The sequence below is a fragment of the Sorex fumeus genome, unplaced genomic scaffold (genome assembly GCF_029834395.1).
Source record: "Sorex fumeus unplaced genomic scaffold, SorFum_2.1 ptg000063l, whole genome shotgun sequence".
Lineage (NCBI taxonomy): Eukaryota > Metazoa > Chordata > Mammalia > Eulipotyphla > Soricidae > Sorex > Sorex fumeus.
Window position 1 is genome coordinate 21,633,658 of NW_026606120.1, and position 25,526 is coordinate 21,659,183.

Sequence of the window (25,526 nt, forward strand, 5' to 3'; positions counted from 1 at the left end):
AAACATGGAAAATGCTGTCCAGTCCCAACCCAGCCCTCTGCCATCCTCGTGTGAAGTCCTGCCAACTGCTCACAAATCCGGCAAAGCCCGCGCGCTGGCTTCAGGACCCGAGTTATTACATAATGGAAACTCTCGGCGCATGAGAAAATGGTTAGGGAGAACAGATACTTACTGAAAGTTATGATTTGGGCTATGCGTTGGACCTGAAGAGATGAAAACAACAAAAAAAGACAAGTTATTAATATTTCACAACTTGGCACAAGCTCTGCCCCAACCCAACCCACAGGAAAGGAGGCCACAGTCCGGGTGCTCATTTGTGGCCAACCGTCCCTGATTCAGCTCTGCCCCTGCCCACAATTATATGCTCAGATGGGAGAAAACTGCCGCGAGGCTGAAAGAAAGTCTGTTTCTGCAGAAACTCTGGGAGCTATTTTTGGAGTCTCTGCTCTTTTATCTCTCCCTAACCTTGTGACACAAGACAGATTTGACCTTGCGACACAAAGGTCAGGGGCTTGTAGAACAGGACCCGGGTGTGCCAGGGATGGCTCACAGTGGAAGGAGAAGGGACACATTCCCTCCAGCACGGAGCCCCATCACCACCCAGGACAGCACTAAAGCCCAGCTCGCTCACGGTGCCCGACTTTCCTCCGGCTGGGTCCGGGTCTGTGCCGGGAGCAGCCCACAGCCGCTGCAACTACCAGCCTGACCATGGAAGCCCCTCTGGAAGAGGCCTGCTGCCCCCCCCCGTCAGGCTCACCTCGGCTCGGGGACAACGTCTTTTCTTTCATTGCTAGTTAATGGGCCAGTGGCTTACACTGACCGCCCCCCCCCCATGGTGCAGGGGGCTGGGTATGGGGACTGACTCCCCCTTGCCTCTGCGGGTTGTTTCACATGAGTGTTCCATGGGTCGCCCCGGCCTCTGCAGGGAGCCCAGACTCACCAAGCCGCACAAACAGGACGCCGGTGGCCGTGATGGTCTTGACCCCGTTGGTGGCCACGCACTGGTAGTAGCCGGTGTCGGTGGTGTCCAGGTCCTGGATGCGCAGCCGCGAGCCGTAGTCCGTCTTGCGGATGACGACACGCCGTGGCTCCTGTACCACAGGGGCGTCGTTCTTCAGCCAGCGCACACTGGGCGGCGGGTTGCCGGCCACCTTGCAGTGCAGGATGGCCGTCTGGCCCTGGACGATGGTGATGTTGTTCACCGGCTCCAGGAAAGTCAGGAAGTAACCTGCAAGGGAGAGGACAGTGGAGGCCCTTCAGCAGAGTGGAGGCAAGGAGAAGGGTCTCTGCAGGGTCCCCGTGTTCTCAGCCACTGACAGTCCCTTCCCGTTACTGGAAATAACCGGTACCAGCAGGTCACCAGCACTGACCAGCTGACAGTGAGACACAGAGAGGCTGAGAGCATTCTGTGGATGGTCTCCTCACCAGGATGGATGGGCCCGAGTCTGTGTCTGAGGGGGGCTGCCTTCCTGACTTCTGTGTGCAGCCCATTAGCGTCTTGCTCAGGCCAGCTGGGAGGGGCTTCCCTACACACACCCCCCACAAGGCCAGCGCATGACCCTCTCAGCTGAGCATCACTCAGCAGCATGTCTGGGATGTTTCCAAACAAGGAAATCACCATCAGAAAGCACAGGTGTCTGAGACTCTTGGAAATAAAACTTCTGTATTGTCTGGGCTGAAACTGGAAGGCAGAGTGTCCCCTCAGCCCAAGCTGTGCAAACAGGGCGAGTGGCAATGCCCAATGGTCCGGAAAGGTCTAGGAACGGCCATATCAGCATCCCAAGGGTTGGGCTTAGGGTTTCTGACAAGCACACCCTGGGCAGTGAGTAACCGCTCAGTCGTGGAACTCACAAACACTCCAGTGCTCCATGCAAGCATGAGACCTGCCCACTTGTCCCTGCAAGGAAAGGCCAAACTCTATTCTTTGGATGCCACACAGAGCCACAGCAGGGAAAGCAGGAAAGGACACATGACAGGGGGTGTGGCGGTGGCTTCCATGCCAGAGCACAGGCCCAGGATGCAGGAGGCCCTGGTTTGGAGCCCTGGAACTGTGTAATCCTTGGAGCACCCCCAGGCATAGCCCAGGTGGCCCCTGAGCACTGCTGGGCCAGAGCCCGACTGGTCAGGTCCACAGCACAGTCAGGCGAGGCACTGCCTTGCAGGTGGGGCCCTTCCCGGCAAAGGCAGAAACTCTCAGCTGTGACACAGGAATGAAAGGATGACACACATGGCAGCAGTGTGTGTGCGAGTATGTTTGAGTATGCATCGGTATTCTGTGTGCTATGCATTAGCATGCACATGTGTGTGCAGGTGGTGTTTATGTGTGTGAGTGTGCATGTGTGATATGTGTGCTGTGCACGTTTTAGCACAGGCAGCTGTGTGTCTGAGTGAGAATACAGGTCAAAGTTGGTGTTTCTCTGAAGTTAAACACACACACTAAGAATATGTAACAGGAGAAAAACTAAGGCTAAACAGAACTCCATCAACCATCAAGAGATGAACTAAAGTACCCGGTGAAACTAAAATCATAAAGCTGAAAGTGACTATAGAATTCGTCGTGTTCTGGAAGTGTTATGACCGATGCCATCACGAGGATTGATAGTATGCTCTCAAAGCAGTCCTGCAGGATGGGAATGACCCCTGAAGCTGGGCCTGGCGGGTAGCTGAGGGGCAGTGCTGGGCTTTTCTCCCTCACCTCTTCCTCTAATGCGGGGCCTCACACAGGCACGGAATGCACCCCATGCTCGCACCCTGGCTCAGGCAGAAGGATTTCAACATAAAGGAGCAATTTTCATTCACAAGGGAGAGTGTGGGGTCACACTGCCCAGAGAGGCTCCTCTCCCCGTAGACTGTTCTTCGAGATGATTAACCACGCAGTCAGGCTCTACCATGTTTCTTTCTGAGCCACACTAGATGAAGTTGCCAGAGGGCACCCCTCCAGGTAGCATGTCCACTGTGGAGGACAGCATGGGAAGGAGGGGCCAGCAGGGCAGGGGAGTGTTGGGAGAGGGGCTGGCAGGGCAGGGAGAGTTGGGAGAAGGGCATCAGAGCAGCGGAGAGTCGGAGAGGGGCAGCAGAGAAGGAGAGAGGTGGAGGGTGGCGGAGCAGGGGGGAGGTGGAGAGGGACAACGGAGCAGGGGAGAGGTGGAGAGGGACAACGAAGCAGGGGAGAGTCGGGAAAGGGTGACGGAGCAGGGGAGAGGCGGAGAGGGATGGCGGAGCAGGGGAGAGGCAGAGAGGGGCAACAGAGCAGGGGAGAGGTGGAGAGGGTCCACGGAGCAGGGGAGAGTAGGAGAGGGGCGGCGGAGCAGGGGGTTGGAGAGGGGCGGCAGAGCAGGGAAGAGTTGGAGAGGGGCAGTGGAGCAGGGGAGAGGCGGAGAGGGACAACGGAGCAGGGGAGAGTCAGGGAGGGGTGACGAAGCAGGGGAGAGGAGGAGAGGGACCATGGAGCAGGGGAGAGTTGGAGAGGGGTGGCGGAGCAGGGGATCGGAGAGGGGTGGCAGAGCAGGGGAGAGGTGGAGAGGGACGACGGAGCAGGGGAAATGCGGGGAGGGGTGGTTGAGCAGGGGAGAGGCGAGAGGGACAATGGAGCAGGAGAGAGTCAGGGAGGAGCGACAGAGCAGGGGAGAGGCAGAGAGGGACGGCAGAGCAGGGGAGAGTCAGAGCGGGGCGGCGGAGCAGGGGAGAGTTGGAGAGGGGCGGTGGAGCAGGGGAGAGGCGGAGAGAGGCGGTGGAGCAGGGGAGAGGTGGAGAGGGGCGAAGGAACAGGGGAGAGTCAGGGAGGTGTGGCAGAGCAGGGGAGAGTCGGGGAGGGGCTGCAGAGCAGGGGAGCATCCCTGGCACAGCCCCTTCCTGAGAACTCCAAGCTCAGCTCTGGGTTCTGTGCTCCTGAGTCCCGCACGTGGCTGGGCTGAAGTCTGATCTGGAGTCTGAGACAGTGAATTGAGTTGTGCAGCTTCCCGACAGCCCCCACGTCACCGTCTGGGCCAGAGCCCGCCTTAACTGGGAGGCTCACACCTGGGAGTTGCCTAAAACTCAAGCACCTCAACATCTCCGTAACCTGAAATGCACAGCAGGGCACACGCTGCCGTGCCAAGCTGCTATCTGAGAGAGCCCTGACGTGTGTAAGGAACAAGCATCTCCTGGCACCGACCCACCACGACTGCCATCTCTGTTGGTGACAGGCTGTCTGCAGCAGACACGTGCGAGGGGGACTCTGTGCCACGCATGTCTCCACACTGACCAGCAGACACGTGCGAGGAGGGGTGGTCTCAGGGCCAGGACAGGTGGGCTCAGTCACCACGGTGCTGCTCGGAGGTCACCTGTCTCCACCACCTCCTCTTGATGTCTCCATGGATGGCATAAAGACAGAATTTCCTTTCCCCACACGCAAATCTGAGAGATGCCTGGATTTGGACTGTCCCATCACCAGAAACCTCCTCAGCATCAACTCCTTTACCAGGAGGCCTTTTAGGGTGCTGGGGTGATCGTACAGCAAAGGGTGTGCTTGTTTTGCATGTAGCTGACCCGGGTTTGGTTCCAGGCACCGCTGAGCCTGCCAGAAGTGATCCTTGAGCGCAGAGCCAGAAGCAAGCCCCTAATACAGCCGGGTGTGGTCTCCAAACAAACAAAAAAGATGTTTTTACGTTGTATGGCTATGGGCCACCAGCCCCCTTCCCCATCAGTAGTTTCTCCACTCAGGCCGAGAGGCAACTGCTGGGTGTCGTCGGCAGCCCTGAGCAGGCATCTGTGTGGAGCAGAGTACTGGAGGAAGAAGGAGCCTGGCACCCCTGCTTCTGTGGGAGCAGGGAGATCGGTGTTGAGCCCACCCTGTGGGAAAGATGCCCTCATGGTCAGATGGCCATCAAGCCCGTCCAGCTGGGAAGCTGTCTTCCTGGTTGGGCTTCGTTCAGAGGTGGGGCGGGTCTTTTCAGACACTGTTCCAGGAACAGCGACCAGCTCAGAGATCAGAGCCACGATCCTGGCTCTGCAGAGAAGGAGCCACCCAGAGCGGTGATCTATGGACCTCAAGACCACCTACCCCGCCAGGGATGCCCCCACGGTCTGACCTGGCACATCCTAACTGCACCCGCTATTCACTCATCTCCCCCCAACTCAGCGTCATCATCAAATTCCACCCCATTTGGTGACCATCTACATGTCAGAGACTGTCTTGGGCTTGAAGGTGAGAAGAACCACCAAGTGCTGGAATTCAGCACCTTGGGGTTGATGTGATCACGTGCGATGCTGTGCCTAAGAAATGCCCCACAGAAGTAAATCCTCAGAAAACATATTAGTGGCTGTCGGAGGCCTCGGGGGAAAGGGATTAAGGGTGTTTCTTCTGCATGATGGAAAGTGGAGGTGGTGATGACTGACAACGGTAAATACATTTGATGCTTTAACAGACTGCATGGGATGTGGATTTCATGACAACGAAATCACTAACTGATGGAGGGAAATGGGAATAAGCATTGACTAGGAAGGCACAGGGCAGAGCCCAAACCCAGGCTTGGGTAGGGGAAACCCCCTTAAGGAGCTTGGACAAGGTGAGTGCAGGTGGGAAGGGCAGGAGCAGGTGCTGAGGTCTGGAGGCCAAACCTCTCTGCCAAAACATCCACCTCAGACACCGGCCAACACTCCCAGCAACGATCCACCCTCTGGTAAGGCTTTCACTAGGTTTCTCCAAGCCCAGGGCACCCCAAATTGCTTAGCTCTCATTTTCTGGCAAGTGCTCACTTTTGAATCCACACCACCTTCGGCTGGCAGGAAACAAAAGAAAACTCTTGGAGAGGTGATGAATCTCTGCATTGAGTTTGGACCAACTCTTCATCCCTCTCCTCTGGGTTCCCCGGAGCTTGCAGAAAAGAAGACCCAGATGTCTGCCGTGTCAATGAAGTCGCAGCCAAGGCCGGCCCCAAGGCACAGTTGAGAATTCTGAGTGAGCACCTACACCTTCTCCCATGCAACCCTGCTCTAAAGGGCCAAGGAGAAAAGGTGGACGGTTCAGTGAACCTGGTCAAGTTCAGCAAGAACAGAGAGAGGACACCACAGTGAGATGCCCTGCTGGGATGGTTCCCCCAGAGTACCACACATACCAACATCCAGGAAGGGCAGGGCAGAATCCCCACGAATGATACCCAGGGATCACTCCTGACCCACCCCCGGAGTCGGTGTCCTTCACTCTCTCCTGAGAACTCTTGAGGCCAAATCACAGCGGGATAACTCGGTTGCACCCTAAATTCATAGCAACAAGGAGCTGAGTAAAACTAAACTCCCAGAAGACACAAGAATTATAATGAAAAGCTCATTCATGGCCAGGGCTATGCCCTATGCCTCCCACTCATACCCACTGGAAGGAAATCTCTCGCCAGGCAGAGCAAGGGATCCTACTGGGGCCTCGTGCAGTAAGTTGGGAACAACTGAAACCCCAATTTATTTGGGGGGGGCGGGTTTAAGGTGTTTCTATTTCTCTAGGAGCAAATCTGTGGAAAGAATCACCACTACAGAGGATGTTCCTGGCTGTTTCCACTGAAACAAGTTCTATTTGTCACTCAACACTGACATCACTGGTGTGGCCTCTTGCTACGGCAACATCACATTTATCACATTATGACACTCAAGGGATGATATACCTGATATAAAAGTATAGAGCTTTCTTTGGGAACTAGTGAGAGGGTGAGTTCATGAGTTCTCAATTCGCTGCTCTTTCTCTCTCCCAAATTGTTTAGAATCATCTCAGTAAGTTCTGCTTTAAGAGAGGAGTGTGGATGGGGTGCACTGCATGCACTGGTGATCTGCCTAGCCAAGCACTCTCGACGGCAGCACTGGAAAGGCGAGCTCCACGCGTCAGCTGCAGGCCTTCTGCTCCATTCAGAAAAGCTTCATCATTTTCATGAGGCTGAACTCCCCACTTGTTTAGGGATATTAGGAGGTGCCCCTAATTCTCCTAACTATTGTGCACTAGTTTTATTTCTGTGATTTCTCAGTTCTTGTATAAGGCAAAGGAAAACAGTCCCTTATCTGTTCTGTGTGTGGTTCAGGGCCCCCCCACGCCTCCCTCACCACAGCTCTGACCAGTCAACGCCTTCCTGTCCCCCATGTATGTACCTCTGCAATTACACTGGGGCCATCTGGATAATCCTAGGAGTAGGGTAAGGACCTACGGGGCCATTGCTCTGCTCATCATGCATATTTTTCTCTCATTTTGCTACTTTAATAAATCATATTTATAATGGTTTGTGGCTGTTTCTGATCTCCTTCGCTTCAAATAATAGCATGTTTGCTTTCAAAGTTCATTTTGCTCAGCTCTCTTCTGCGTTTTTTTTTTTTGATCAATACTAATTCTTCTGAACTGAACCACGTCAACACAGACACAATGCAAAAACACAGATAATAATATCACAACAAAAGTACAGGTAAAAACACAATTATATATCCTCAAGGGGGTTAGCATCAAGAGCATCCTGTTGGCCTGGAAACTCTTCCAAAGATGCTAGCATTTACTATATTCAACTTCAAACACTTAAAAAATTATTCATTCTAGAATGTGAAGTCCATGCTTCCCTTGTTCCTCCCTCCCTCCCTCCCTCTCCAGAAAGCCAGTCTGCACAATTCAGTTGCACATTTTACTATTTTGTTTCACTGAGTTTTCCTGAAGGATCATCTTTGTTAGTTGCTATTTTTCCACCTAAGTCAGCTTGGGATTTATCTAAGTTTATATCTTCGTTTATTTTAATTTCTGTATAATGTTCCCCAATACAATCTGCCATTTGTTTGCAGTTTCTCCATTGAGTAAATTGTTTCCAAACGTGGCTGGTGCAGTGTCTGTGTCTCCGTGTGTCTGTCTGTATATGTGTCTGAGTCAGCACACAGAGCAAGGCCCTGGTACCCACCTGAATGCAGAAGTGCTAAGAGCTTAGGCCCTGAAATCCCTTATTGATGTCAGTCTTACGAGGCCTCAAAACCAGTTTTCACTCTACTCACAATATCCACACTGATCTGCTACTACCACAACATTCCCAACTTTTGGTATTGTGGGGCCTTTCCGTGCTTGCCAATCCGATGGGCATGAAGTACTGCTGCTGGCTTAGTCTCTGTCTGAGATTCCTTTCTGAGCTGGAGCATCTTTGGAAGAGTTTCCAGGTCAACGGGACCCCCCGCTGTCAACTGCCAGGTCAGATCTTTATTCTATTCCTCTTTCTCTAACTTCTGAAGCTCCTGGATTTGCTTTATCCTTTTCTAACATATGCATTACACATGACATTTCCTTTCAACTCCTTTGCCCACTTAAGAAATTATTTTATTTGATCTCATGTGGTTGGCAAGACCCACGCTTGCAGTCGGCATCATAATTTTCCTTTTAGTTATGAGTTCTTCAAAGTGTGCTCTGGTTGCACAACTGTTGCACAATTTGGTCCAAGAAACGATTCTTTGATACCACAGAAATTTGCTTTACAGCCTCAAGGATAGTCAACTCTTGTCAATGTTCCACATTTGTTCACTCAAATATGGTTTTGCTCAGAACAGGCATTTTTATGCCAATTAGGTTAAGCTTGAAAATTCTGTCGCATTCTCAAGGATAGTAGATACAAGGGCCAGGAGGATTGCCCCACAGCTGGAATCCTGCTTCATAAGTGGAGGGGAGAAGGCAGATGGAATAGAGAAGGGATCACTAAGAAAATGATGGCTGGAGGAATCAGTCGGGTTGGGAGATGTGTGCAGAAAGTAGATAAAAGACCAAACATGATGACCGCTCAGTGTCTGTATTGCAAACCATAATGCCCAAAAGTAGAGAGAGAGTATGGGGACTATTGTCTGCCATGGAGGCAGGGGGAGGGTGGGGAAGGGGGGTATACTGGGGAGACTGGTGGTGGGGAATGTGCACTGGTGGAGGATGGGTGTTTGATCATTGTGTGATTGTAACCCAAACATGAAAGTTTGTAACTTTCTCACAGTGATTCAATAAAATGAAAAAAAAAAAGAAAATTCTGTCGCACAAATATTTAATACATTTGTTGACTGCTCTCAGTGAGATGTAATATTTGATTCTGCATTTGCCAAGCTGCTATTAGTGAGTATGCTGGGTCAATATGCTGTGATATAAAAGCTATGTTGTTCGTGGCACCCAATTAAGGTTTATTGTAACATTACTCATCAAAGTCAATTTCTGATTGAGGGTCCACAGCACCAGACAAGGGGGGGGCAACTGGTAGGACAGGGGTCTCTCATAAGAAGCTGACAGGGCCACAGTCAGGGAACTCTGACTGCATTAACATACGCCTCAGAGACCTGCGCCCTACAAAAACAGGATGAGAACTCTATTCGGGTCTCCCAAAGAGGGATCAAAAGAGCTATGCTTGGAGTATCATGCTTCACTCAAGTGAGAGAAGGAATCCGGAGTTCCAACCTCTGTCGATGATCGAGAATCAGGGACACTGTCTCGTTTGCCAATGTCAAAAATAAAAATGGCTGGACACATAAAGCGATTTGGGGACGACTGCTGGACTAGAGCCATTACCAACTGGATTTCATGGGACGTTAAAAGATCGCATGGTCGCCCACCTACGAGATGGTCAGACTTCTTCGTCAAAACCCTTAACAAACAGTTTGAGGCTCTTCGTGTTCCTGAAGCAAGCAGACGCCACTGGGCTACACTAGCACGGGACGGGGATGGATGGAGACATTACTGGCTCCTGCTCAAGCAAATCGATGAGTAACAGGATATCAAGTATCAAATGATCGAGTGATTTTCTTCTTAATACTCCTTTTCTATCTTCTGCCACCACATTTATTCCATTTTCCATTTTTCCCTTCATTTACTTGGAACATATAAAAACAGTTTAGCTATTTTTTAGGATCAGACCTAACTTGGCAGACTCGCCCACATACTAGCAAACACGAGCACCCCGAAATACGGGCATCACACCTCCCATCACCCCAGCTCTGAGTTATGGCTTCTCTCTGGCTAGCTCTACGCCACGTCCAAGTCTCCCTTCCACCTCCACCCCCTGCTGTGGTACTTATTTGTAAAGAGTTTTACTAATTCATTTAGATTTGCTAACCCAACAGCCAAGTTCTTTCCTTGCCAATATTGCTGGCACCACACACGCCCCTGCGGGTTCAGCCGAGCCCATCCTGAGCCATGGGGATTCTTTGGGCCAAGGGAGCACATCCGGCCAGGCCTGGTCTGTAACTCCCTGCTCCCTTCCTGCTTAGGAGTGACTTGCTGGAGGGACAGTGCTGAGTGCGGTGTGCAGTCATACCAGTCCTGTCCATTCTTATCCCCATGTGGGGACCTGGTCTTTCCCCTCAGAAGAAGGTTCACATTTCCCCTTTGGCTTTGATCTTCTGAAGAAGCTTTGAACTAAGTTTCCTTTCACCTTCCCTGGGCTTCAGTGCTGTTCATTCACATCTGAAGAGTCAAATCTTTCTCTAATTCTGCAAAATTCTTGGAAAAAAAATTGTTTTTGGTGGGGGTGGCACACCTGAGGTGCTCAGGGATCATTCCTGGTGGGGCTCAAGGGACCATATGGAATCGAATGGAACCCAGGTCAGCTGTGTACAAGGCAAGTACCTACCTATTGTATTGTTTCTCCAGCCCAATTCTGTAAAAATTCTTTCCCAGTATCTCCTGCCACCTGTCTCTCTCATCTACACTACCAAGCATATGCTGAACTTTCTCTTTTCCCCCCACTTATTTAAAAACCACGGTTTATAAAATTGTTTGTGATGCATTTATTACAGGCTTTCAATATTCCAGGACCAGACCTTCCACCAGTGTGAGCTTCCTTCCACCACTGAACTCATTTTCCCAGTTACTTCCCAAGCCTGCCCCCCTAAGCAGGCCCCCAAGTAATTTATTTTATACAGCTTGTTACAACTAAATGGTTAATGGAAATGTCAAAAAAGACTTCAGTGAAAGAAAATTTGTGAAAATTGTCCTATCTTACCATGGGGACATTAAGTCCTGGTCTGAGGGTTCACTAAGCTGTTGTTGCTAGCTGAGCCTTCTGTGTGACTGTTTTTGTTCACTGTGCCTCGTTGGCGTCTACGCTACTTTCCCATCTCCTCCTGGGATGTCAATATTGTAGCGTTAGCTCCAGCAACTCCCAAATATTTAACCAGGCAGTGAGTTTACATAGCATCTGTCTGTGGAATGTGGCGTGGCTGCCGGGGTCAGGAAGTACAGGGGGTTCAGTACAGGCTGCTGCCCCCCCTCTGAGAAGACCCCACACTCCTCACATACACTGAACTTCCCTCGGCTCATTTCATCTAGTCAACATACTCACCCCAACTGGTCCATCAAACTTCTCATTTTGTAGGGAACATTTTTTTTTTTGGCTTTTTTGGGGCAGAGTGAGGGGAGTTGAGTCACACCTGGCTGTGCTCAGGGCTTCCTTGTGGCTCTGCCCTCAGGGACCCCATTTGGTGGCGCTCAGAGGCCCACATGTGGTGCTAGGACCATGCCCTTGGGGCCACGTGCAGAGAGAGCTCCCTGCTCTGGCGTTCACAGGATGCAATTTTCATTTCTGAAAGGTTCCTTTCCCCCTGTGTGGCTCTCATTCCCTCATGTCTCCCCCAGGGCCCCTCTGAGTGGACTTGGTGATTTCTCCTGCGAGAGTTGCTCCTGGGCATCCTTGGGTCGGTCCCTGTGATGGTTGATGATATGTAATGCCAGGGACCTCTGCCTGGGATTTCCCCATTATAATCAGGCCAAGTGACTTTTGCATCCTGGGTGTGATTCTGAGAGTCTTCTCATGGGAAAGCCGGTGCTTTCCTCAAACTGTGACCCCACCGGAGGCCCCTCCACCTCCCCTGGCTGATGACTGAAGCCCAGCCCCGGCCCCCTCGAGTCTCCCAGATCAGCTAAGACACCCTAGCCAACTCCCCGGAGCCTCCTGGCTCCACACACAGCCCTGAGCTCCACAGAATAAAGCGAAACAGCGTCTGCAGCAAAGAGGAAACTTCCTGGGCCTTGGATCAGGATGGAAGACGCACAAATCCCTGTATTTTTCCAACACGATGCTTGGCTTTCCATCCAACCCTCACTTCTCCTGATTAAAGGGAACAAGCGCGCCTGATTCCGAGAGAAAGCCAAGCCTCAAAGGTGGTTATTTCATGTGATTTCAATCACTGGTTCCCGCTTCCGGGGACTCCCTCCGCTGCGGCAGCTGGGCTCGGGGGCAACTCAGCTTCAAAGAGCTGTGGGATCCACCGCTGTCTGAAGCAGCCTGGGATCGGCACTGCGACACGTCTCGCTCTACTCCTTCACGTGGAGCCAATGGATACGAGGCCACGTGGCGGCCAGTCCCTTCACGGCTGGGGGCCTGTGGCAGACCCAAGGGACCCCTGCAGCACCCAGAGCTGCCTGAGCCAGCTGGCGCGCCCGTCTCCAGGCTTCTGCTCAGTTCCCGGGCCCCAGGTCTGCTGCTGGCCTGTTTGCCTGCTCCTGCAAGGGCATCTCTGCACACCCATATTCTGCCATAAGGAGCTCTCGTGAGTTCTTTATTTGGAAGGTTTGTTGGTTCGACCACGTTCAACACCTCTAACTCTCTTGGGGCCGCAGTGGGCACAAGCAGGCAGAGTCCTGCAGGGGCTGGATGTCACAAGGGCCCTGTTCAGCCTCTCTGGGCTGCATCCCACTGTGTGTAAAGCAGAGGGCTGGGGCAGGGAAGATGGCGCAGCAGGTAAGGTGCTTGCCAGGCCCACAGTCAGGTTTCACCCCCAGCACCAGCACAGGGTCTCCTGAACCCCGCCAGGGGTGATCCCAGAGCACTGAGCCAGGAGTCAGCCTTAAGCAATGCTAGGTCTGGCCCGCCCCTCCTCCCCCCGGAAAAACACACACACACACACACACACACACCAACATAGGGTTGGAAGGAAATGTCCCCTCAGCTCTGCCCTGGCCCCCAAGGACACCCAAGGGGTTTCCCAAACCATGTCTGCAGACATGATGGAGCAACAAGAACTTGGCGGCCAGGAGCCGTCCCTGGACACAGTGCTGAGAGGACCCCTGTCATGCATCAGCCCAGCCCGCGGGCTCTGAGTCTCCCCAACAGTCACTCTAGTGGCTGCAGTCGGCAGTCTCCCGCACCCTGAAAGCTGACGGAGGTTCAAGCCTAGCAGGAAATGATGGGAGGCGCCTTCCCAGGGGCCGGGCCTGCCTCCAGAGCCAGGGTCAGGGCTTCTGGTGACAAGAAGGCACCAGCCTGACCTGGTGAAATCCCTGGGGTGTCTGGCGGTGGGGGGGGGGGGGACAGTGTCGCTGGCCCTGTGGCTGCCTGAGAAGCAGACAGAGCTGAGAAACAGACAGAGAGAGACCCCAGCCCAGGAAGCAGTAAGGCAGGCAAGGCACAGCCTGCGAGCAGGCGGTCCAGGCTCCAGCCCCGCACCACACCGCTGCCAAGCACTGTAGATAGGACCTTGGGCGAAACTGGGCACAGACCCCCCCCCCCCAAATGGACTCATTTTTTCACAAAGCAATTCAGACAGCATGCTCACCAGCAGGAGGCTCACCGAGGCCAAGGAGGGACCCCTGGGGACCATCCCCACCGGCAAAGCCCTTACGGAGAAGCCCCTTCTTCTGTCCCATCAGCAAGGCCAGGAAACAAGGGCTCTCGCCCTTCCCCTCCCCCTCCCTCCCCCCCCCCCCCATATCCCTGGCTCCCAGCTCCCAGCTCCCAGCTGACCTCAGTGCCTGCTGGCCTGAGCCGGGGTGGAAGCAATGGGCACCATCACCACGGCCCTGGCTCGGCCGCGCCACTGCTGGATGGTGCACTCGGGAAGGAGCGAGGCGACCCTGCAGGGCCCCTTCTCAGACATGGTGGCAGCCAGGTGCAGCAGCACCCTGAAGCCCCTGGAACTAGCATGTGAGGGGAAGAACCGGGGACACAGGCAGGAGCCTCTCCCCTTGCTGCAGGGGTCAGGAGAGTCCCTGCTCCCACCCCACCTTCAGGAGTGAACTCACATGACAGGACAGAGAAATGGGTCACTGAGATGATCCGGGCCCAGGGACCAAGCCGGACCTAAGCCGGGAGCTGTTCAGGTCTCCGTGGCTGGACATGGAAGTACCAGAAAGTGGCACATGTGGCTGCCATGTGCCAAGCCTCGTTCCCCCCAACCCTGTGGGCAGCGAGAGCTCGCTCCCTCCGCAGGCAGTGCACTGTCCACAGCGCAGGCTCATCCCTCCCCCCCCCCCCACACACACACGGGCAGTGCCCTGTCCACAGCACAGGCTCCCCTCTGTCCAGGACTGTCTTCTGGCCACAGGCAACCCACTGTGCCCCTCGCAACCTACTGATGCTCCCGAGTGCCAGGCCAGGAGCCCGGGAATGCGAACCGACTCTCTGGTTCCTTCCAGAGAGCAGAGGGTCATGTGCACAAACGCACATGCCACATACACACGCACACACATACCCATGACTCACGGCTAGGCAATCACGTGGGTGCCCATGCATACACACGTACACCCCCACAGATGCACTCCCAAGCGCAAACACACCACATGCGTATGGGAACATGAAAGCACATGCACACACGTGCAAAAGTGCCACACATGCCCATATGGACACGCCAACACACATACACACACACGTGCAAAAGTGCCACACATGCCCATATGGACACACCAACACATATACACACACACGTGCAAAAGTGCCACACATGCCCATATGGACACACCAACACACATACACACACACACACACACACACACACACACACACATACATGCGTGCGCGCGCATGTGCGCGGCTGACTGGCCTAGACATCAGCCATTTAGAGTGCTTACTGCAGCCTTCCCTTCCCTGCCCAGAGCAAAGCACAGACAGATCTGAGCAACGGAATTCCCGCTACACAAAGGAAGGACACTGGAAAATGATCCTCCAGGTGTGCAAAGTTACCTAAAGACTAACCGCAGGGCACAATACCCACCAGACTCATGTCTGGAAGGAGGCAGAAGCGCTTAGCCCTGTCCACCTCTGCCCTCGGTTAGCACGGGCTCTCAACCGGGGCAAGGCTTGCAACTGGGGCTGCTCCCAGGGGCACCTGGATGCATGCACTCAGCTTCCAGAACCAGCACCTTGTGTTGGGCACACTGCCCTCAGGAGCCTCCGGCCCTGCAGAGCCTGGTCCACGTCCTAGGGTGCCCTGGAGGAAGATGAGCCCCATTTCCCGTGGCAGTACCCGATTTCGGGGGCAAAGCCCTTCTCCACACACCAGAGGGGACTTTCTCCAGCTGCCAGAGGGGTCTGCAACACTGCCCAACCCTCGCCAGGGGGCTCCGAGTGGGCACGAGAGGTTCCAGCAGCACTGGTGGTCTTTAGACACACAGAATTCCATGGTACTTGACAGGGAACCAAGAGGGCTGAGGGGTTGACCCCACCCCCGGGACCCCCCAGTACTCAGTCACCTCCATCTCATAGCTGACTTGGGCACTGAGTCCTCCTGGCCTCAGTGCCTTTGCAAAGGCTACATCTAGAGCCCTCACATGTGTCTCCCTGTTTCTCTTGGATGCTCTCAGCCCCGCAGCTGTGCCCAGACAAGATGCCCCTTCTCTTCCTTCCCACTCTCCCCAACCCTCAATCTCCTTCCTGGGGCCACTTCCCATTCTCTCATATTATAGTCACTGAACCCATTTCCCTTCTGACTCTGGTTCCCTAGTCAGGTCAGCTCTGCTGGAGAAACTCAGCAGCCTGTGCTGGGTGCACTCAGCACCAGGAGGAGGAGCAGTCAGGAACTGCATTGGCCTCAGGCTGTTGGCGGGCGTGCATGCATGGGTCATGACTTGGGAACCTAACTGAGGCTGGAGAGATAGTAGGTAGGAAGGGAGCGTGCCTTGCACATGGCTGGCCTTGGTTCGATCCCCAGCATCCTGCACAATTCCCTGGGCCCCGCTAGGAGTAATCCCTGAACACAGGGCCCTGAGCACCATCAGGCATGGCCCCAAAACACAAAACAAACAGAACCCCCCTTAACTGCCCCACACCTTCCTGCAGGGAAGCACGGATTATCACTTCTGCCCGTCAGAGATCACTGGGGTGGAGCGGGCACCCCGTCACCTGCCAACTGGGACAGTCGCAACACTGGACAGAGAAGCCCAGAAGAGGGGGTGCTTGTCAGCAGGAGGCAAAGGAGCCACGTCAGGAGAATAGCTCCCCGGGGTGTGCTCAGCGCCCCTCCCCCCTCAGCCAGACCAACCTTCACGCCCTGTGGGGACAGGCATGACACTGGGCAGCATGGACCCTGAGCCCAGACGGGAGCACCAGCAGGTCCAACCTTGCGGGCTACAATGAGGCCTCCCCCACCCTCACACTGCCCCGCACCTCTCAGCTCACCTTTCAGAGTCGGAACAGGGCCGTCGTGTCCCTCGGGCTGTCCCAAAGGGTCACTGGGATCAGGAACCTCCATGTCTCCTGGGAAGAGAGAATGTCAGGGTGAGACGAGAGAGATGGCACCTCAGGTCGTGTCTTTTGCGTAAGGTTGGCCCCTCCCACAGGACAACGGTGTTCCCCAGAACTCCACACTAGCTACAGAGACCCCAAAGGCATGGGGGGGCATCCGGGCACTTCTGCAGCATGGAGTTGGAGGAAGGGTCATCCCAATGTTCCACCCAAGAGCAGGGCTGGCAGTGGAAGCAACTGTGCATGCAGAAGCCCGGAGCCTCGTCAGGCAGTGCAAGAGAAGGGCCTGATAACAGTGGGAGGTCGCCTGCCTCGCTCGTGCCAACCCTGGTTCCATCCTTGGCACTGCAGAGGGTCCTGGGAGCAGAAGTAACGCCTGAGTGCAGAGTCAGATCCCTGAGTGTAGCCCCCAAATCAAAACAAACCAGACAGAAAGGGAGGCATGAAAGCTCCGGCAAAATAAAACATCTGTAGACACTTAGCAGCTTTAAGAGGGATGGATTAAGATGGGTGAATTTCCTAAGCAGTTTATTCTGCCTAGCCTGGGTCCTCAGACCCACAGGGAGAGAAGCACAGATATCCAGATCTCCCCTTAGAGTCTCCCTTAGAACCCCAAGGACAGAAGCTTCTGGTCTTCACACCAGCAGCTTCATCCCTTGGAGACAACCCAAAGAAGCCGCCCCATCCAGTCCCACCCACAACCAAGGGCAAGAACTGGCCCTTGGTCCTGGGCACTGAATACTCAGGAGACACAGCCCCAGAGATGGAATCTGCACCCTGGAGCCCAGAGAAGCGACGCAGCCCAGCTGACGGTCAGGACCACCCAGGCTCTCTTAGCCGGGCACAGATCCCCTGCCCGCAGATCCCATCGAGGACTTGGTCTGGGCCCTGGTGGGGGTCCTGACGATGCCTCGGGATGCAGTGGGGTGCCGGGCACCAAAGCACATCAGCTAGCAGGGCACAGACAGTGGAATCACTGACACGACTTAGGAAAGAGTAGGGGTAGGCACCTGGCCAACACAGAGATAGCTCTGAGAACCCGATCCCTAGCCACAGAGCCCACAGCAGCTAGCTAAAGGGGGCCTGTCTCTAATTTCCCCCGGGTGAGGTAAGCTGTCCAGGGATCAAACGGTTCTTGGGAGAGTTCAGGGTCCACGCGCTGAAACAGACGGTCCCAACCCGCTGCAGAGAAGTGCAGAAGGCATCAGAGGCTGCATTTGCTAATGACTCAGACTTCAGTTTGGGTTGAAGTTGGAACATTGGCATATTCCATATAACATCACTCATCACTGTTTAAACGCAGGGGGACCACAGGAAATCAAACACACTTGCACTATATACATACATCTGAAAGGGGCAGAAAAATTATTAACTGCTGAGCAATTGACAAATGGTGTGAAACAGTCAAATAAACACACATGCTAAAGAAAAATAAGCAGCCATCAGTCTGCTTCCCCTGGGTGAAGGCTTCCCAGCTCTTCCAAACAGTGCTCAGTTTGGAAGCACAGCTACTCTTGCCGGCAGCAGGGCTGGGGGGGCAGACCCGGGACACTCCCAGCAGGAGAGCTGGAAGTGACCTGCAGGCGTCTGTTCACACCTAGCAGACAGCCCTCCACCTGGGCAGGCAGAGTCGGTTGATGTCAGCAATGCTGAGATTTTCTGGGAATGGGTTGTGATCTTTGGTACCACTGTTGGAAGCTGGTTTTTGGTTTCTTTCAGTCCACTGCGCTGTGCTAGGAAACTTTTCCTTTGGGTACTTGAGCAAAGTCATGGCTATTCATGTACTAGAAAAAATGAACAATAATTCAAGTAGCCCATTCAGCTGATACAAGTTTTGGGTGGGAGGAAGCAGGATCCTCAGGCTGAGGTTGTGTGTATTTCCTCTGCGTGTCCACATGGACAAACGTGTCCTTTGTAATAAGGACGTTTCCACACCGTGGGCCAGTCTCTCTCCTGTACGCCAGGCCATGGATCAGAAGTTATAGCCAGGGCAGTAGACCTTGGATTTCAGCCAAGACCAGTGGTTTTCAACTCCTTCTCCACCTGTGGAAGGCACCGTGCATCGACTGGTGGTTGAAAAGCTTTAATTGAGAGCTAAAGGCAACACTTCTGTTGGCAAATTCAAACATATCATCTTTATATAAAGCTGAAGCAGTGAATTGTTATCGTCAATCAAGACAGTGCAGTCTGTCTCCTAAAACTTATCAGCAAAATATGATGTTGCAGAAAGAGACAAAAAAAAATGTTCCCTTCTTCCTCTCAACTCCTGTGAGAACCCTCCTTTTCCAAGAAAATTCACAATGAAATCCAAAGAAGACACAAAGACAAGATGAAATAAGACTTTCACAGAGATAATACAGGAGGGGAAGGTGCTTGCTTTGCAAGCAGCCAGCCTGGGTTCATTCCCCGACATTCCATATGGTCCCCTGAGCTCTGCCAGGAATGATCCTGAGCGCAGAGCCAGGAGCAAGCTCTGTGCATCACTGGATGTGGCCCCAAAACTAAACGAACCCAACAAGATGAATGGACAGGTGCACCTCAAAACGTGCATATTCGTTACCTGGATTTTAACCCAGGTAAATTTAATTGTTTACCTGGCTTATACACATCTCTATCGTGAGCTAGTCTCAAACTATCCCAAATGCCACGGTTCAGGGTATATTCACAGGGATATAGTGCGACTATATTCCGGGTTCGAGGTATACTCACAGGGGTTCTCCCACATGTCACTCTGACACATTTTGTCACTCCTTTCCCCCATAGAACACCTGAATCTCTGGATCCTTATCGCCCCAATTCCTGGCGATCATAAAGTTACTTTCTGATGACAAATGTCTCTATCCTGGACATTTTCTTGTGACCAAATATATGTTTTATTATTAGAGCTTTTGAAAGAAAAAAAATGTATGCTCAAGTCATAGTCAAAACATGGGAGTGGGAAGGAGGGCAGAAGAGAAGGCAGGAGAGTGGGGGTGGGGGGTCGGGAGCGCAGTTTCCTCCTCAGACAGGACTGCCGTGGGTGTTAGGGGGGAGCGTCAGGTGAACTTAGTCCATCCCTTTAAATCTCGCCCAGAACAAGCAGCCAGTCAAAACAGATAATGGAATGGCTGGGGGTGGGAGATGACAGCAGATAAAGAAGCCCCTCGGCCAGTCTCTCGCTTGCACACTCACTTTCGTCCAGGTGGACTGCAGGATCAGACAGGCTTGTGCGCCCAAAGAGGTGAGAGAATGCAGACACGGCCCAGGGACCCGGCCCGGACTGGCGGCAGATTCCGGCGGGTCTCCGATGAGCCCTGAGGTACTGAGCACAGGAACTCGCCCATGCCCACCAGGGGCACGTGGCTGGAGACTAGGAAAGCTGAGCTGTCAGGGGACCATTGAGACAGAGTCTGGGAGAGGCCCAGACAAGATTTCAGACCAGGAAAGCAGACCCTGGATAGAGAACAGTATAGGAACCAGACCAGGCAAGCAGACATGAGCAGCGATCGGCCCTAGGAAGTCACACAGATTAGCAGCACAGAGGCAGGATGAGTGACATCACACACAGGCAAAGGAGAGGTTTGGACAGCTGAGAGCAACACGGACACCACTATTTGAACTCACAATAAGTTGTAATTCCTTAACCTTAAATTCTGATGATGTTTGATTGACAAAACCTTGGAGAGACTTGTTCCACCCGCCTGCAACACGCCTGTCGCCCAGGGCAGGTACAGACAACAAGCCGTGTCTCTAAAGCAAATATGATTGTACACAAATCTTTCATACGGTTCTCAAGAACCCACCAGCTCGGGAAAAACCACTTTCGCCATAACAATGGGGAGCCCAGAAGGGACATAAATGCTGAAAACCGAAGAAGCCCCAGACAACTGGGCAGGAGACACGTGGGGCAGGAGCAGGAAGGCTCACGCGGCATACAGACCCCAACACAGAGCAACATTTCCACACAGAAAGGCGGCAAGACTTGCGAGAGTTGCAAAGAACGGCCCCAGGGAGCTGAGCAGCCCGGCTGGGGACACAGGCCTGGGAATCTGGCCGAGCTGCCTCCCTGTCTAGCCTGGAGCTGGACACGCCACCTCCACCCTCCTGTGCAGCCCACTCTCCTGCTTGGTAGCTAGACCCTGGTCATGTGGGCCCTCAACGCCTCCCGCATGACAACCTGGGCCTCACTGGATGAGCCCCGCACCGCAGGCAAGGGGGCTCTTCACATCTCCTCATCTCGCCCACTGTGTGCATCAGCACTCATGTGCTCTTCTGTGCCAGTGCACACACATGCATTTGCATGTGTCTCTGCATGTGTGCCTGAGTCTGCTCATGCGTGCATGTATATCGGGCAGCACACACCCAGAGGTGTTCAGGGCTTACTCCTGATGGGCTTCTGATGTACAGTGCTGGAGTCTAACTGGCATCAGTTGCATGCAAGTGCACTCTCTCTCTAGCCCCAGTACTGAACTTCCTTATTTTTTTTTCCTTTTGGTTTTTGGGTCACATCGCCAGCAATGCTCAGAGGTTACTCCTGGCTCTGCACTCAGGAATTACTCCTGGCAGTGCTTGGGGGACCATATGGGATGCGAGGAATCAAACCGGGTCTGCTACATGCAAGGCAAATGACCTACCCGCTGCACTGTCCCTCCAGCCCCTGCTAAGCTTTCTTCTTTTGAGTCCCAGAGAACTGGATTCTCTGAAATATGCAACTTGTCTCCCTTTCCTTTTATAAACACTGATATTTTAAAAATTTACTGCTGGACAAGAGTGGGAGATGTAAAGCAAGGAAATACTGTGTCCCAAGTGCTAACAGCACACGACATACTCATTTTAAGCCAAGACTGGAAGGCGTTCAGCAAATCTCTTACAGAGAGCGTGGAGCATGTGACACTAACTGGTCTTCACAGACTCGGTGAATGGTCAGAGCAAACGCTGGAAAGACAATGCAGAATCACAGAAGCAAGTACCAGCTAGTTGTGGTGACTGATTAGAGTCTATTCCCTTTTGAGATCTAAAAATAGAGAACATTGAATAGGAACCAAAAAGTTAAGTGTGGCTCGTTACAATGACATCATTTGATGTGTGTCAAAATTACACTCTGAATACCAGAGCAAAGACTAAGTGTAATGTGGCTTGAATGGGCCCAGGAACAGAAAAATCAAGTGTGTCTGGTAAGGTCTAAAGAGTGCAGGTTTTAGTTAAGAGTAATACATCAATGTTGGCACATCTGCCGTGAAAAGTGGCCCACACAAACATCTGGTGTGGACACTAAGGGAAACAGTAATGCATATTAGAACTCTCAACCATCATCACAACTCTTGTATAAACGTAAGACTTTTTTAACTAAAGAGTTTACTGAAAAACAATTATACATTATATCCCATTGTTTAAGCCCTAACCCACATTTACAAGTAAGGAAAAGTCTCTCTAAACAGCTACAGTCTTAATGACTCAATCATCAGCTGAACCCCAAAGCTGGGCACAGGAATTAAGCACGTGTGCAGAATGCACATGGGGTCACTGGATATATTATACATCATTCAAAGACTCAACCCCAGGCTAGTGGATCCTGTGGATGATGCTTGCTGAGGGGTCCAGGCTCGTAGTGCTGGGAGTGCACTCGTAGCACCCAGTGGGTGTGAATTCTGAGTGGTTAGGAACAGGGGACCAGGTCTGGTGAGACAGAGCGAGTAGCACCACACACGGGTGAAGAATGGGCCAGAACATTTGGGGAGGGACATAGGCGCATCTACTTAAATTGCACAATAAAATCTAACTTCTTAACCCTTCAAGTTTTATATGCAACTCTTTCACACCAGAACCCAGCAGCTCAGGAAAATCTACTTCACACTAACACAATCAAAGAGATAAAAGAATTGTCTGCCCACCAAGCAGTGATGGGATCTGCCTTGATTTCTCTAGTCTTAGAACACTAGCTGTTTCATTAACCCCAGGAACATTATTAAGCAGGAATTCACTAATAAGATTTCAACCCATATCCCGAGACTTGAATTCAGGGCATTATTTGCTTCCCTATTTTAGTGAAGCAAGCTAGATTTTATTGAATGAAACTTGCTTAGAAAGTTGTAAGAGGACGTCGAAGCAAGTATTCAAGAGGGAATACAGACTTCTCCAGAGCGGAAATGAGACAAGCAAGTGAGGTGTGTGTTCAAGGGAGAATGTGCGCTTGAAGAGCAAGCCCCAAATGGTTTCAGAAGGACTTTTCATATAGTTCTTCCCAAGCTAGAGTGATAGCACAGCAGATAGGCTGTTTGCCTTGCATGTGACTGACTTGGGTTGAATCCCCGGCGTCCTGCATGGTCCCCTGAGCACTGCCAGGGCTAATTCCTGAGTGCAGAGCCAGAAGTAACCCCTGAGAATCACCAGGAGTGACCCCAAATATAAAGAAAAAATAGAATTCTTCTCAATGGCGTTTTCTAGTTTTGCACACATAAAAATAAATCTGGGCGTTGTCCCAGGAAAGCCTTGCACTGTTGTTCTTCTCATCATCTCATCCCTTGCACTGCTGATGGTCTCTTTATCATCTCCTGGATTCTTTTGTAGCTTCTCCTTTTCTGAGGGGTCCACTCCTCTCTGGGTGGGGCCTTGTATTTCTGCATTTGGTGTTGAAGCAAGCTAGTTTTTTAAATGAAACTTGCTTAGAAAGATGTGAGAGGAGAGAAAGAGGGGAAAGCTGTTCTCGGGAGAACACCGGCTTCTACGGAGTGGAAATAAACAAGCATCATTTTTTGTTTCTGGTTTGTGTTGTTCATCTTGTTCTTTCTCTTGCTCTCTACCTGCTGATTCGCCTTAGTTAACTTGTGACTTAATTAGATGCAGCTTAGGGTCATACCTGGACAACTTCAAAGCCATCCCATCTCCTTTTAATTAGTGAATATTAATATTTTCATCACCAGAACTTGGCTTTCTTCAATTTGGTTACTTTTAGGAAAAGAACTTTGAGGATATGAGAAAGACCAGCAGACAGGAGTGAGGGGAGGAGCAGGGACGAGTGGGGGAGTATTCGGAGGGCAGAAGCCTCAGGAAAAGCAGGAAAAGGTTTCCCCTGAAGTCTGGCTACCCAAGCACTTGGACTGCAGAGATGTGAGTCATAAGTTTCAAAACAGCCTCTTGGCTCGGGGCAGCACATCAAAAACAACCCACCAGCCCCTGTTGGAAATGCAAGTCAGGGGAGAGTGAGGAGTGAGGGCCGCAAGGGCTGAGACCCTGCGAGGGAGTCATGGGCCTGGGAAGTGGGCCAGGGAAAGTGTGTCAGTAGGAAAGACAGTTGAGAATGTACCGGGAGCACACCCATTAAACCACGGAAACCCCGTGCCTTAATTGTCAGCTAGAAAAGCACACGCAGTTCAAGTGGGGCGGCCAGGAGTCTCAACAGCCTGGAACTTGGCGGGTTCACCTTCAAGAGCAGCCAGAGGTGGCCTGCGGGTCCCCTTTGTTGAAGGAAGGATCAGTCCCCACTCGACCTGAGAGACGTAAGACCCGGCCCGTAGGGCGCCAGGGAACAGGCTCCCTCTAGCACTGCCTCGTCAGGAGGCACTTTCTCCCTCCGATCAGACACCCAGCGCCCCGACAAAGACCCCACTGTTGGGTCTGATGGGGGGAGGCTGCTTGGAGGCTGAATTGGGGTCTTTCATCCAACATCTGTCCCCTACACTGCCAAGCCCTAGCCCCCCCGAACCGGACCAGGCACCACCCCACCCACAGCACACAAGGTGAGACAGCTCCCACCCACCCACACCCACACCCCCACCCCGACATACCACACACACACACATACCACACACACACACACACACACACACACACACACACACACAGCTTCTCACTGGAACACAGCCCCAAGGCCTTCTTTTGCTAACGTATCCTTTGTCACTATAGCAAAATAGGCAGAAAGCACAGGATAATACCAGGTGATCTCCACCCTCACTGCCTGTCCCATCCACTCAGGAAGGGTCTGAACGCAAGTGTCTTAGTATAGGCACTGGATCCCTGTCTCATCTGGAACTTTAAGGGAGGAAATTCCTTTTAAAAAAAAAAAACAGAGGCAGCCAGAGCAATAATAGGATAGCAGGGCGGGTGCTTGCCTTGCATGCTGACAACAGGGGGTTTAATCCCTGGCACCCCAGGTGGTCCCCCAGGCACTGCCAGGAGTGATCCCTGAGTGCTGAGCCAGGAGTAAGCCCACACTGTGTGTGGCCCCCAAAATAAAACAAACAAACAAACAAAACACACAAAGGCCAGAGAGGCAGTATAGAGGTTAAGGTACTTGCTTTGTATGTGGTTGACCCCAGTTCCATCCGGGTACTCCAAACAGTCCTCCAGCCCTGCCAAGAGTCATCCCTGAGCACAGAGCCAGAGTAAACCCTAAGCACTGCTGGGTGTTATTTTGGTCCCTAAACCAAAATAACATCAACAAACAAGCCAAGAAGAGGACGATCATATTAGAAAGACTTCTGGGGCTGCTCCCTGGTGATGACTGAGGATGCACCGCCCGGGGCAGGGGGAGGGGGGGTGTGGGGGGCGGGGGACCCACACGGCAGCCCTGCAGGCTCAGGCAGCTCTTGGGTCTGGGCCCTCCTGGCCTTGGTGGGCCGCTGGCACTTCCTACCCATGGAAAAGGCTCAAACATCTGCCCCATGGGCCATGGTGGCACAGAGCTCAGGGCAGCTGTGAGGGTTTCTGCCTGGGCCTAAGCAGGCTGCAAGGCCAGGACAAATGAGCTGCGCTGGCTTCTGTCCTGGTCAAGACACAGCCAGCCATCCTGCCTCTGCGTCCACAGTCGGTCCCTGAGTATCAATGTGTGGCTCCTCCAAGGACACCCAGTCCTAAGGGATCAGCCACCGCACCTAGACCCCAGGATTCCTGACAGACCCCTCTCCCTGTAGGTCAGGCCCTCTCCTCCCTCCTCCACTGCGGGTGAGTCTCCCACTCTTCCTCACCATCTTCTCCATCTTTGGTCACTGTCCAGTCTGGGTGACCATCCAGTCTGGGTCACTGTTCGGTCTGGGTCACCGTCCGGTCTGGGTCAGGTCTGGGTCACTGTCCGGTCTGGATTACCACCTGGCCTGGATCTGCACATCTTTCTCTGAGATCCTAACCCCACCCCCCGCATCTCACAGC

The 25,526-nt window shown here is 52.9% G+C and overlaps 1 protein-coding gene across 1 annotated transcript in view; it reads right to left on the reverse strand.

Moving 5' to 3' along the window:
• Positions 1–16,412, reverse strand: part of ROR2 (receptor tyrosine kinase like orphan receptor 2) — a 47,891-nt gene extending 31,479 nt beyond the window's left edge. The window contains exons 1-3 of the mRNA XM_056127376.1: positions 16,338–16,412; positions 941–1,228; positions 173–203 (exon numbers count right to left, since the gene is read on the reverse strand). Coding sequence (XP_055983351.1) covers positions 173–203; positions 941–1,228; positions 16,338–16,410 — 392 coding nt within the window. The 5' untranslated portion in view covers positions 16,411–16,412. The remainder of the gene's footprint in view (positions 1–172; positions 204–940; positions 1,229–16,337) is intronic.
• Positions 16,413–25,526: the final 9,114 nt, after the last annotated feature.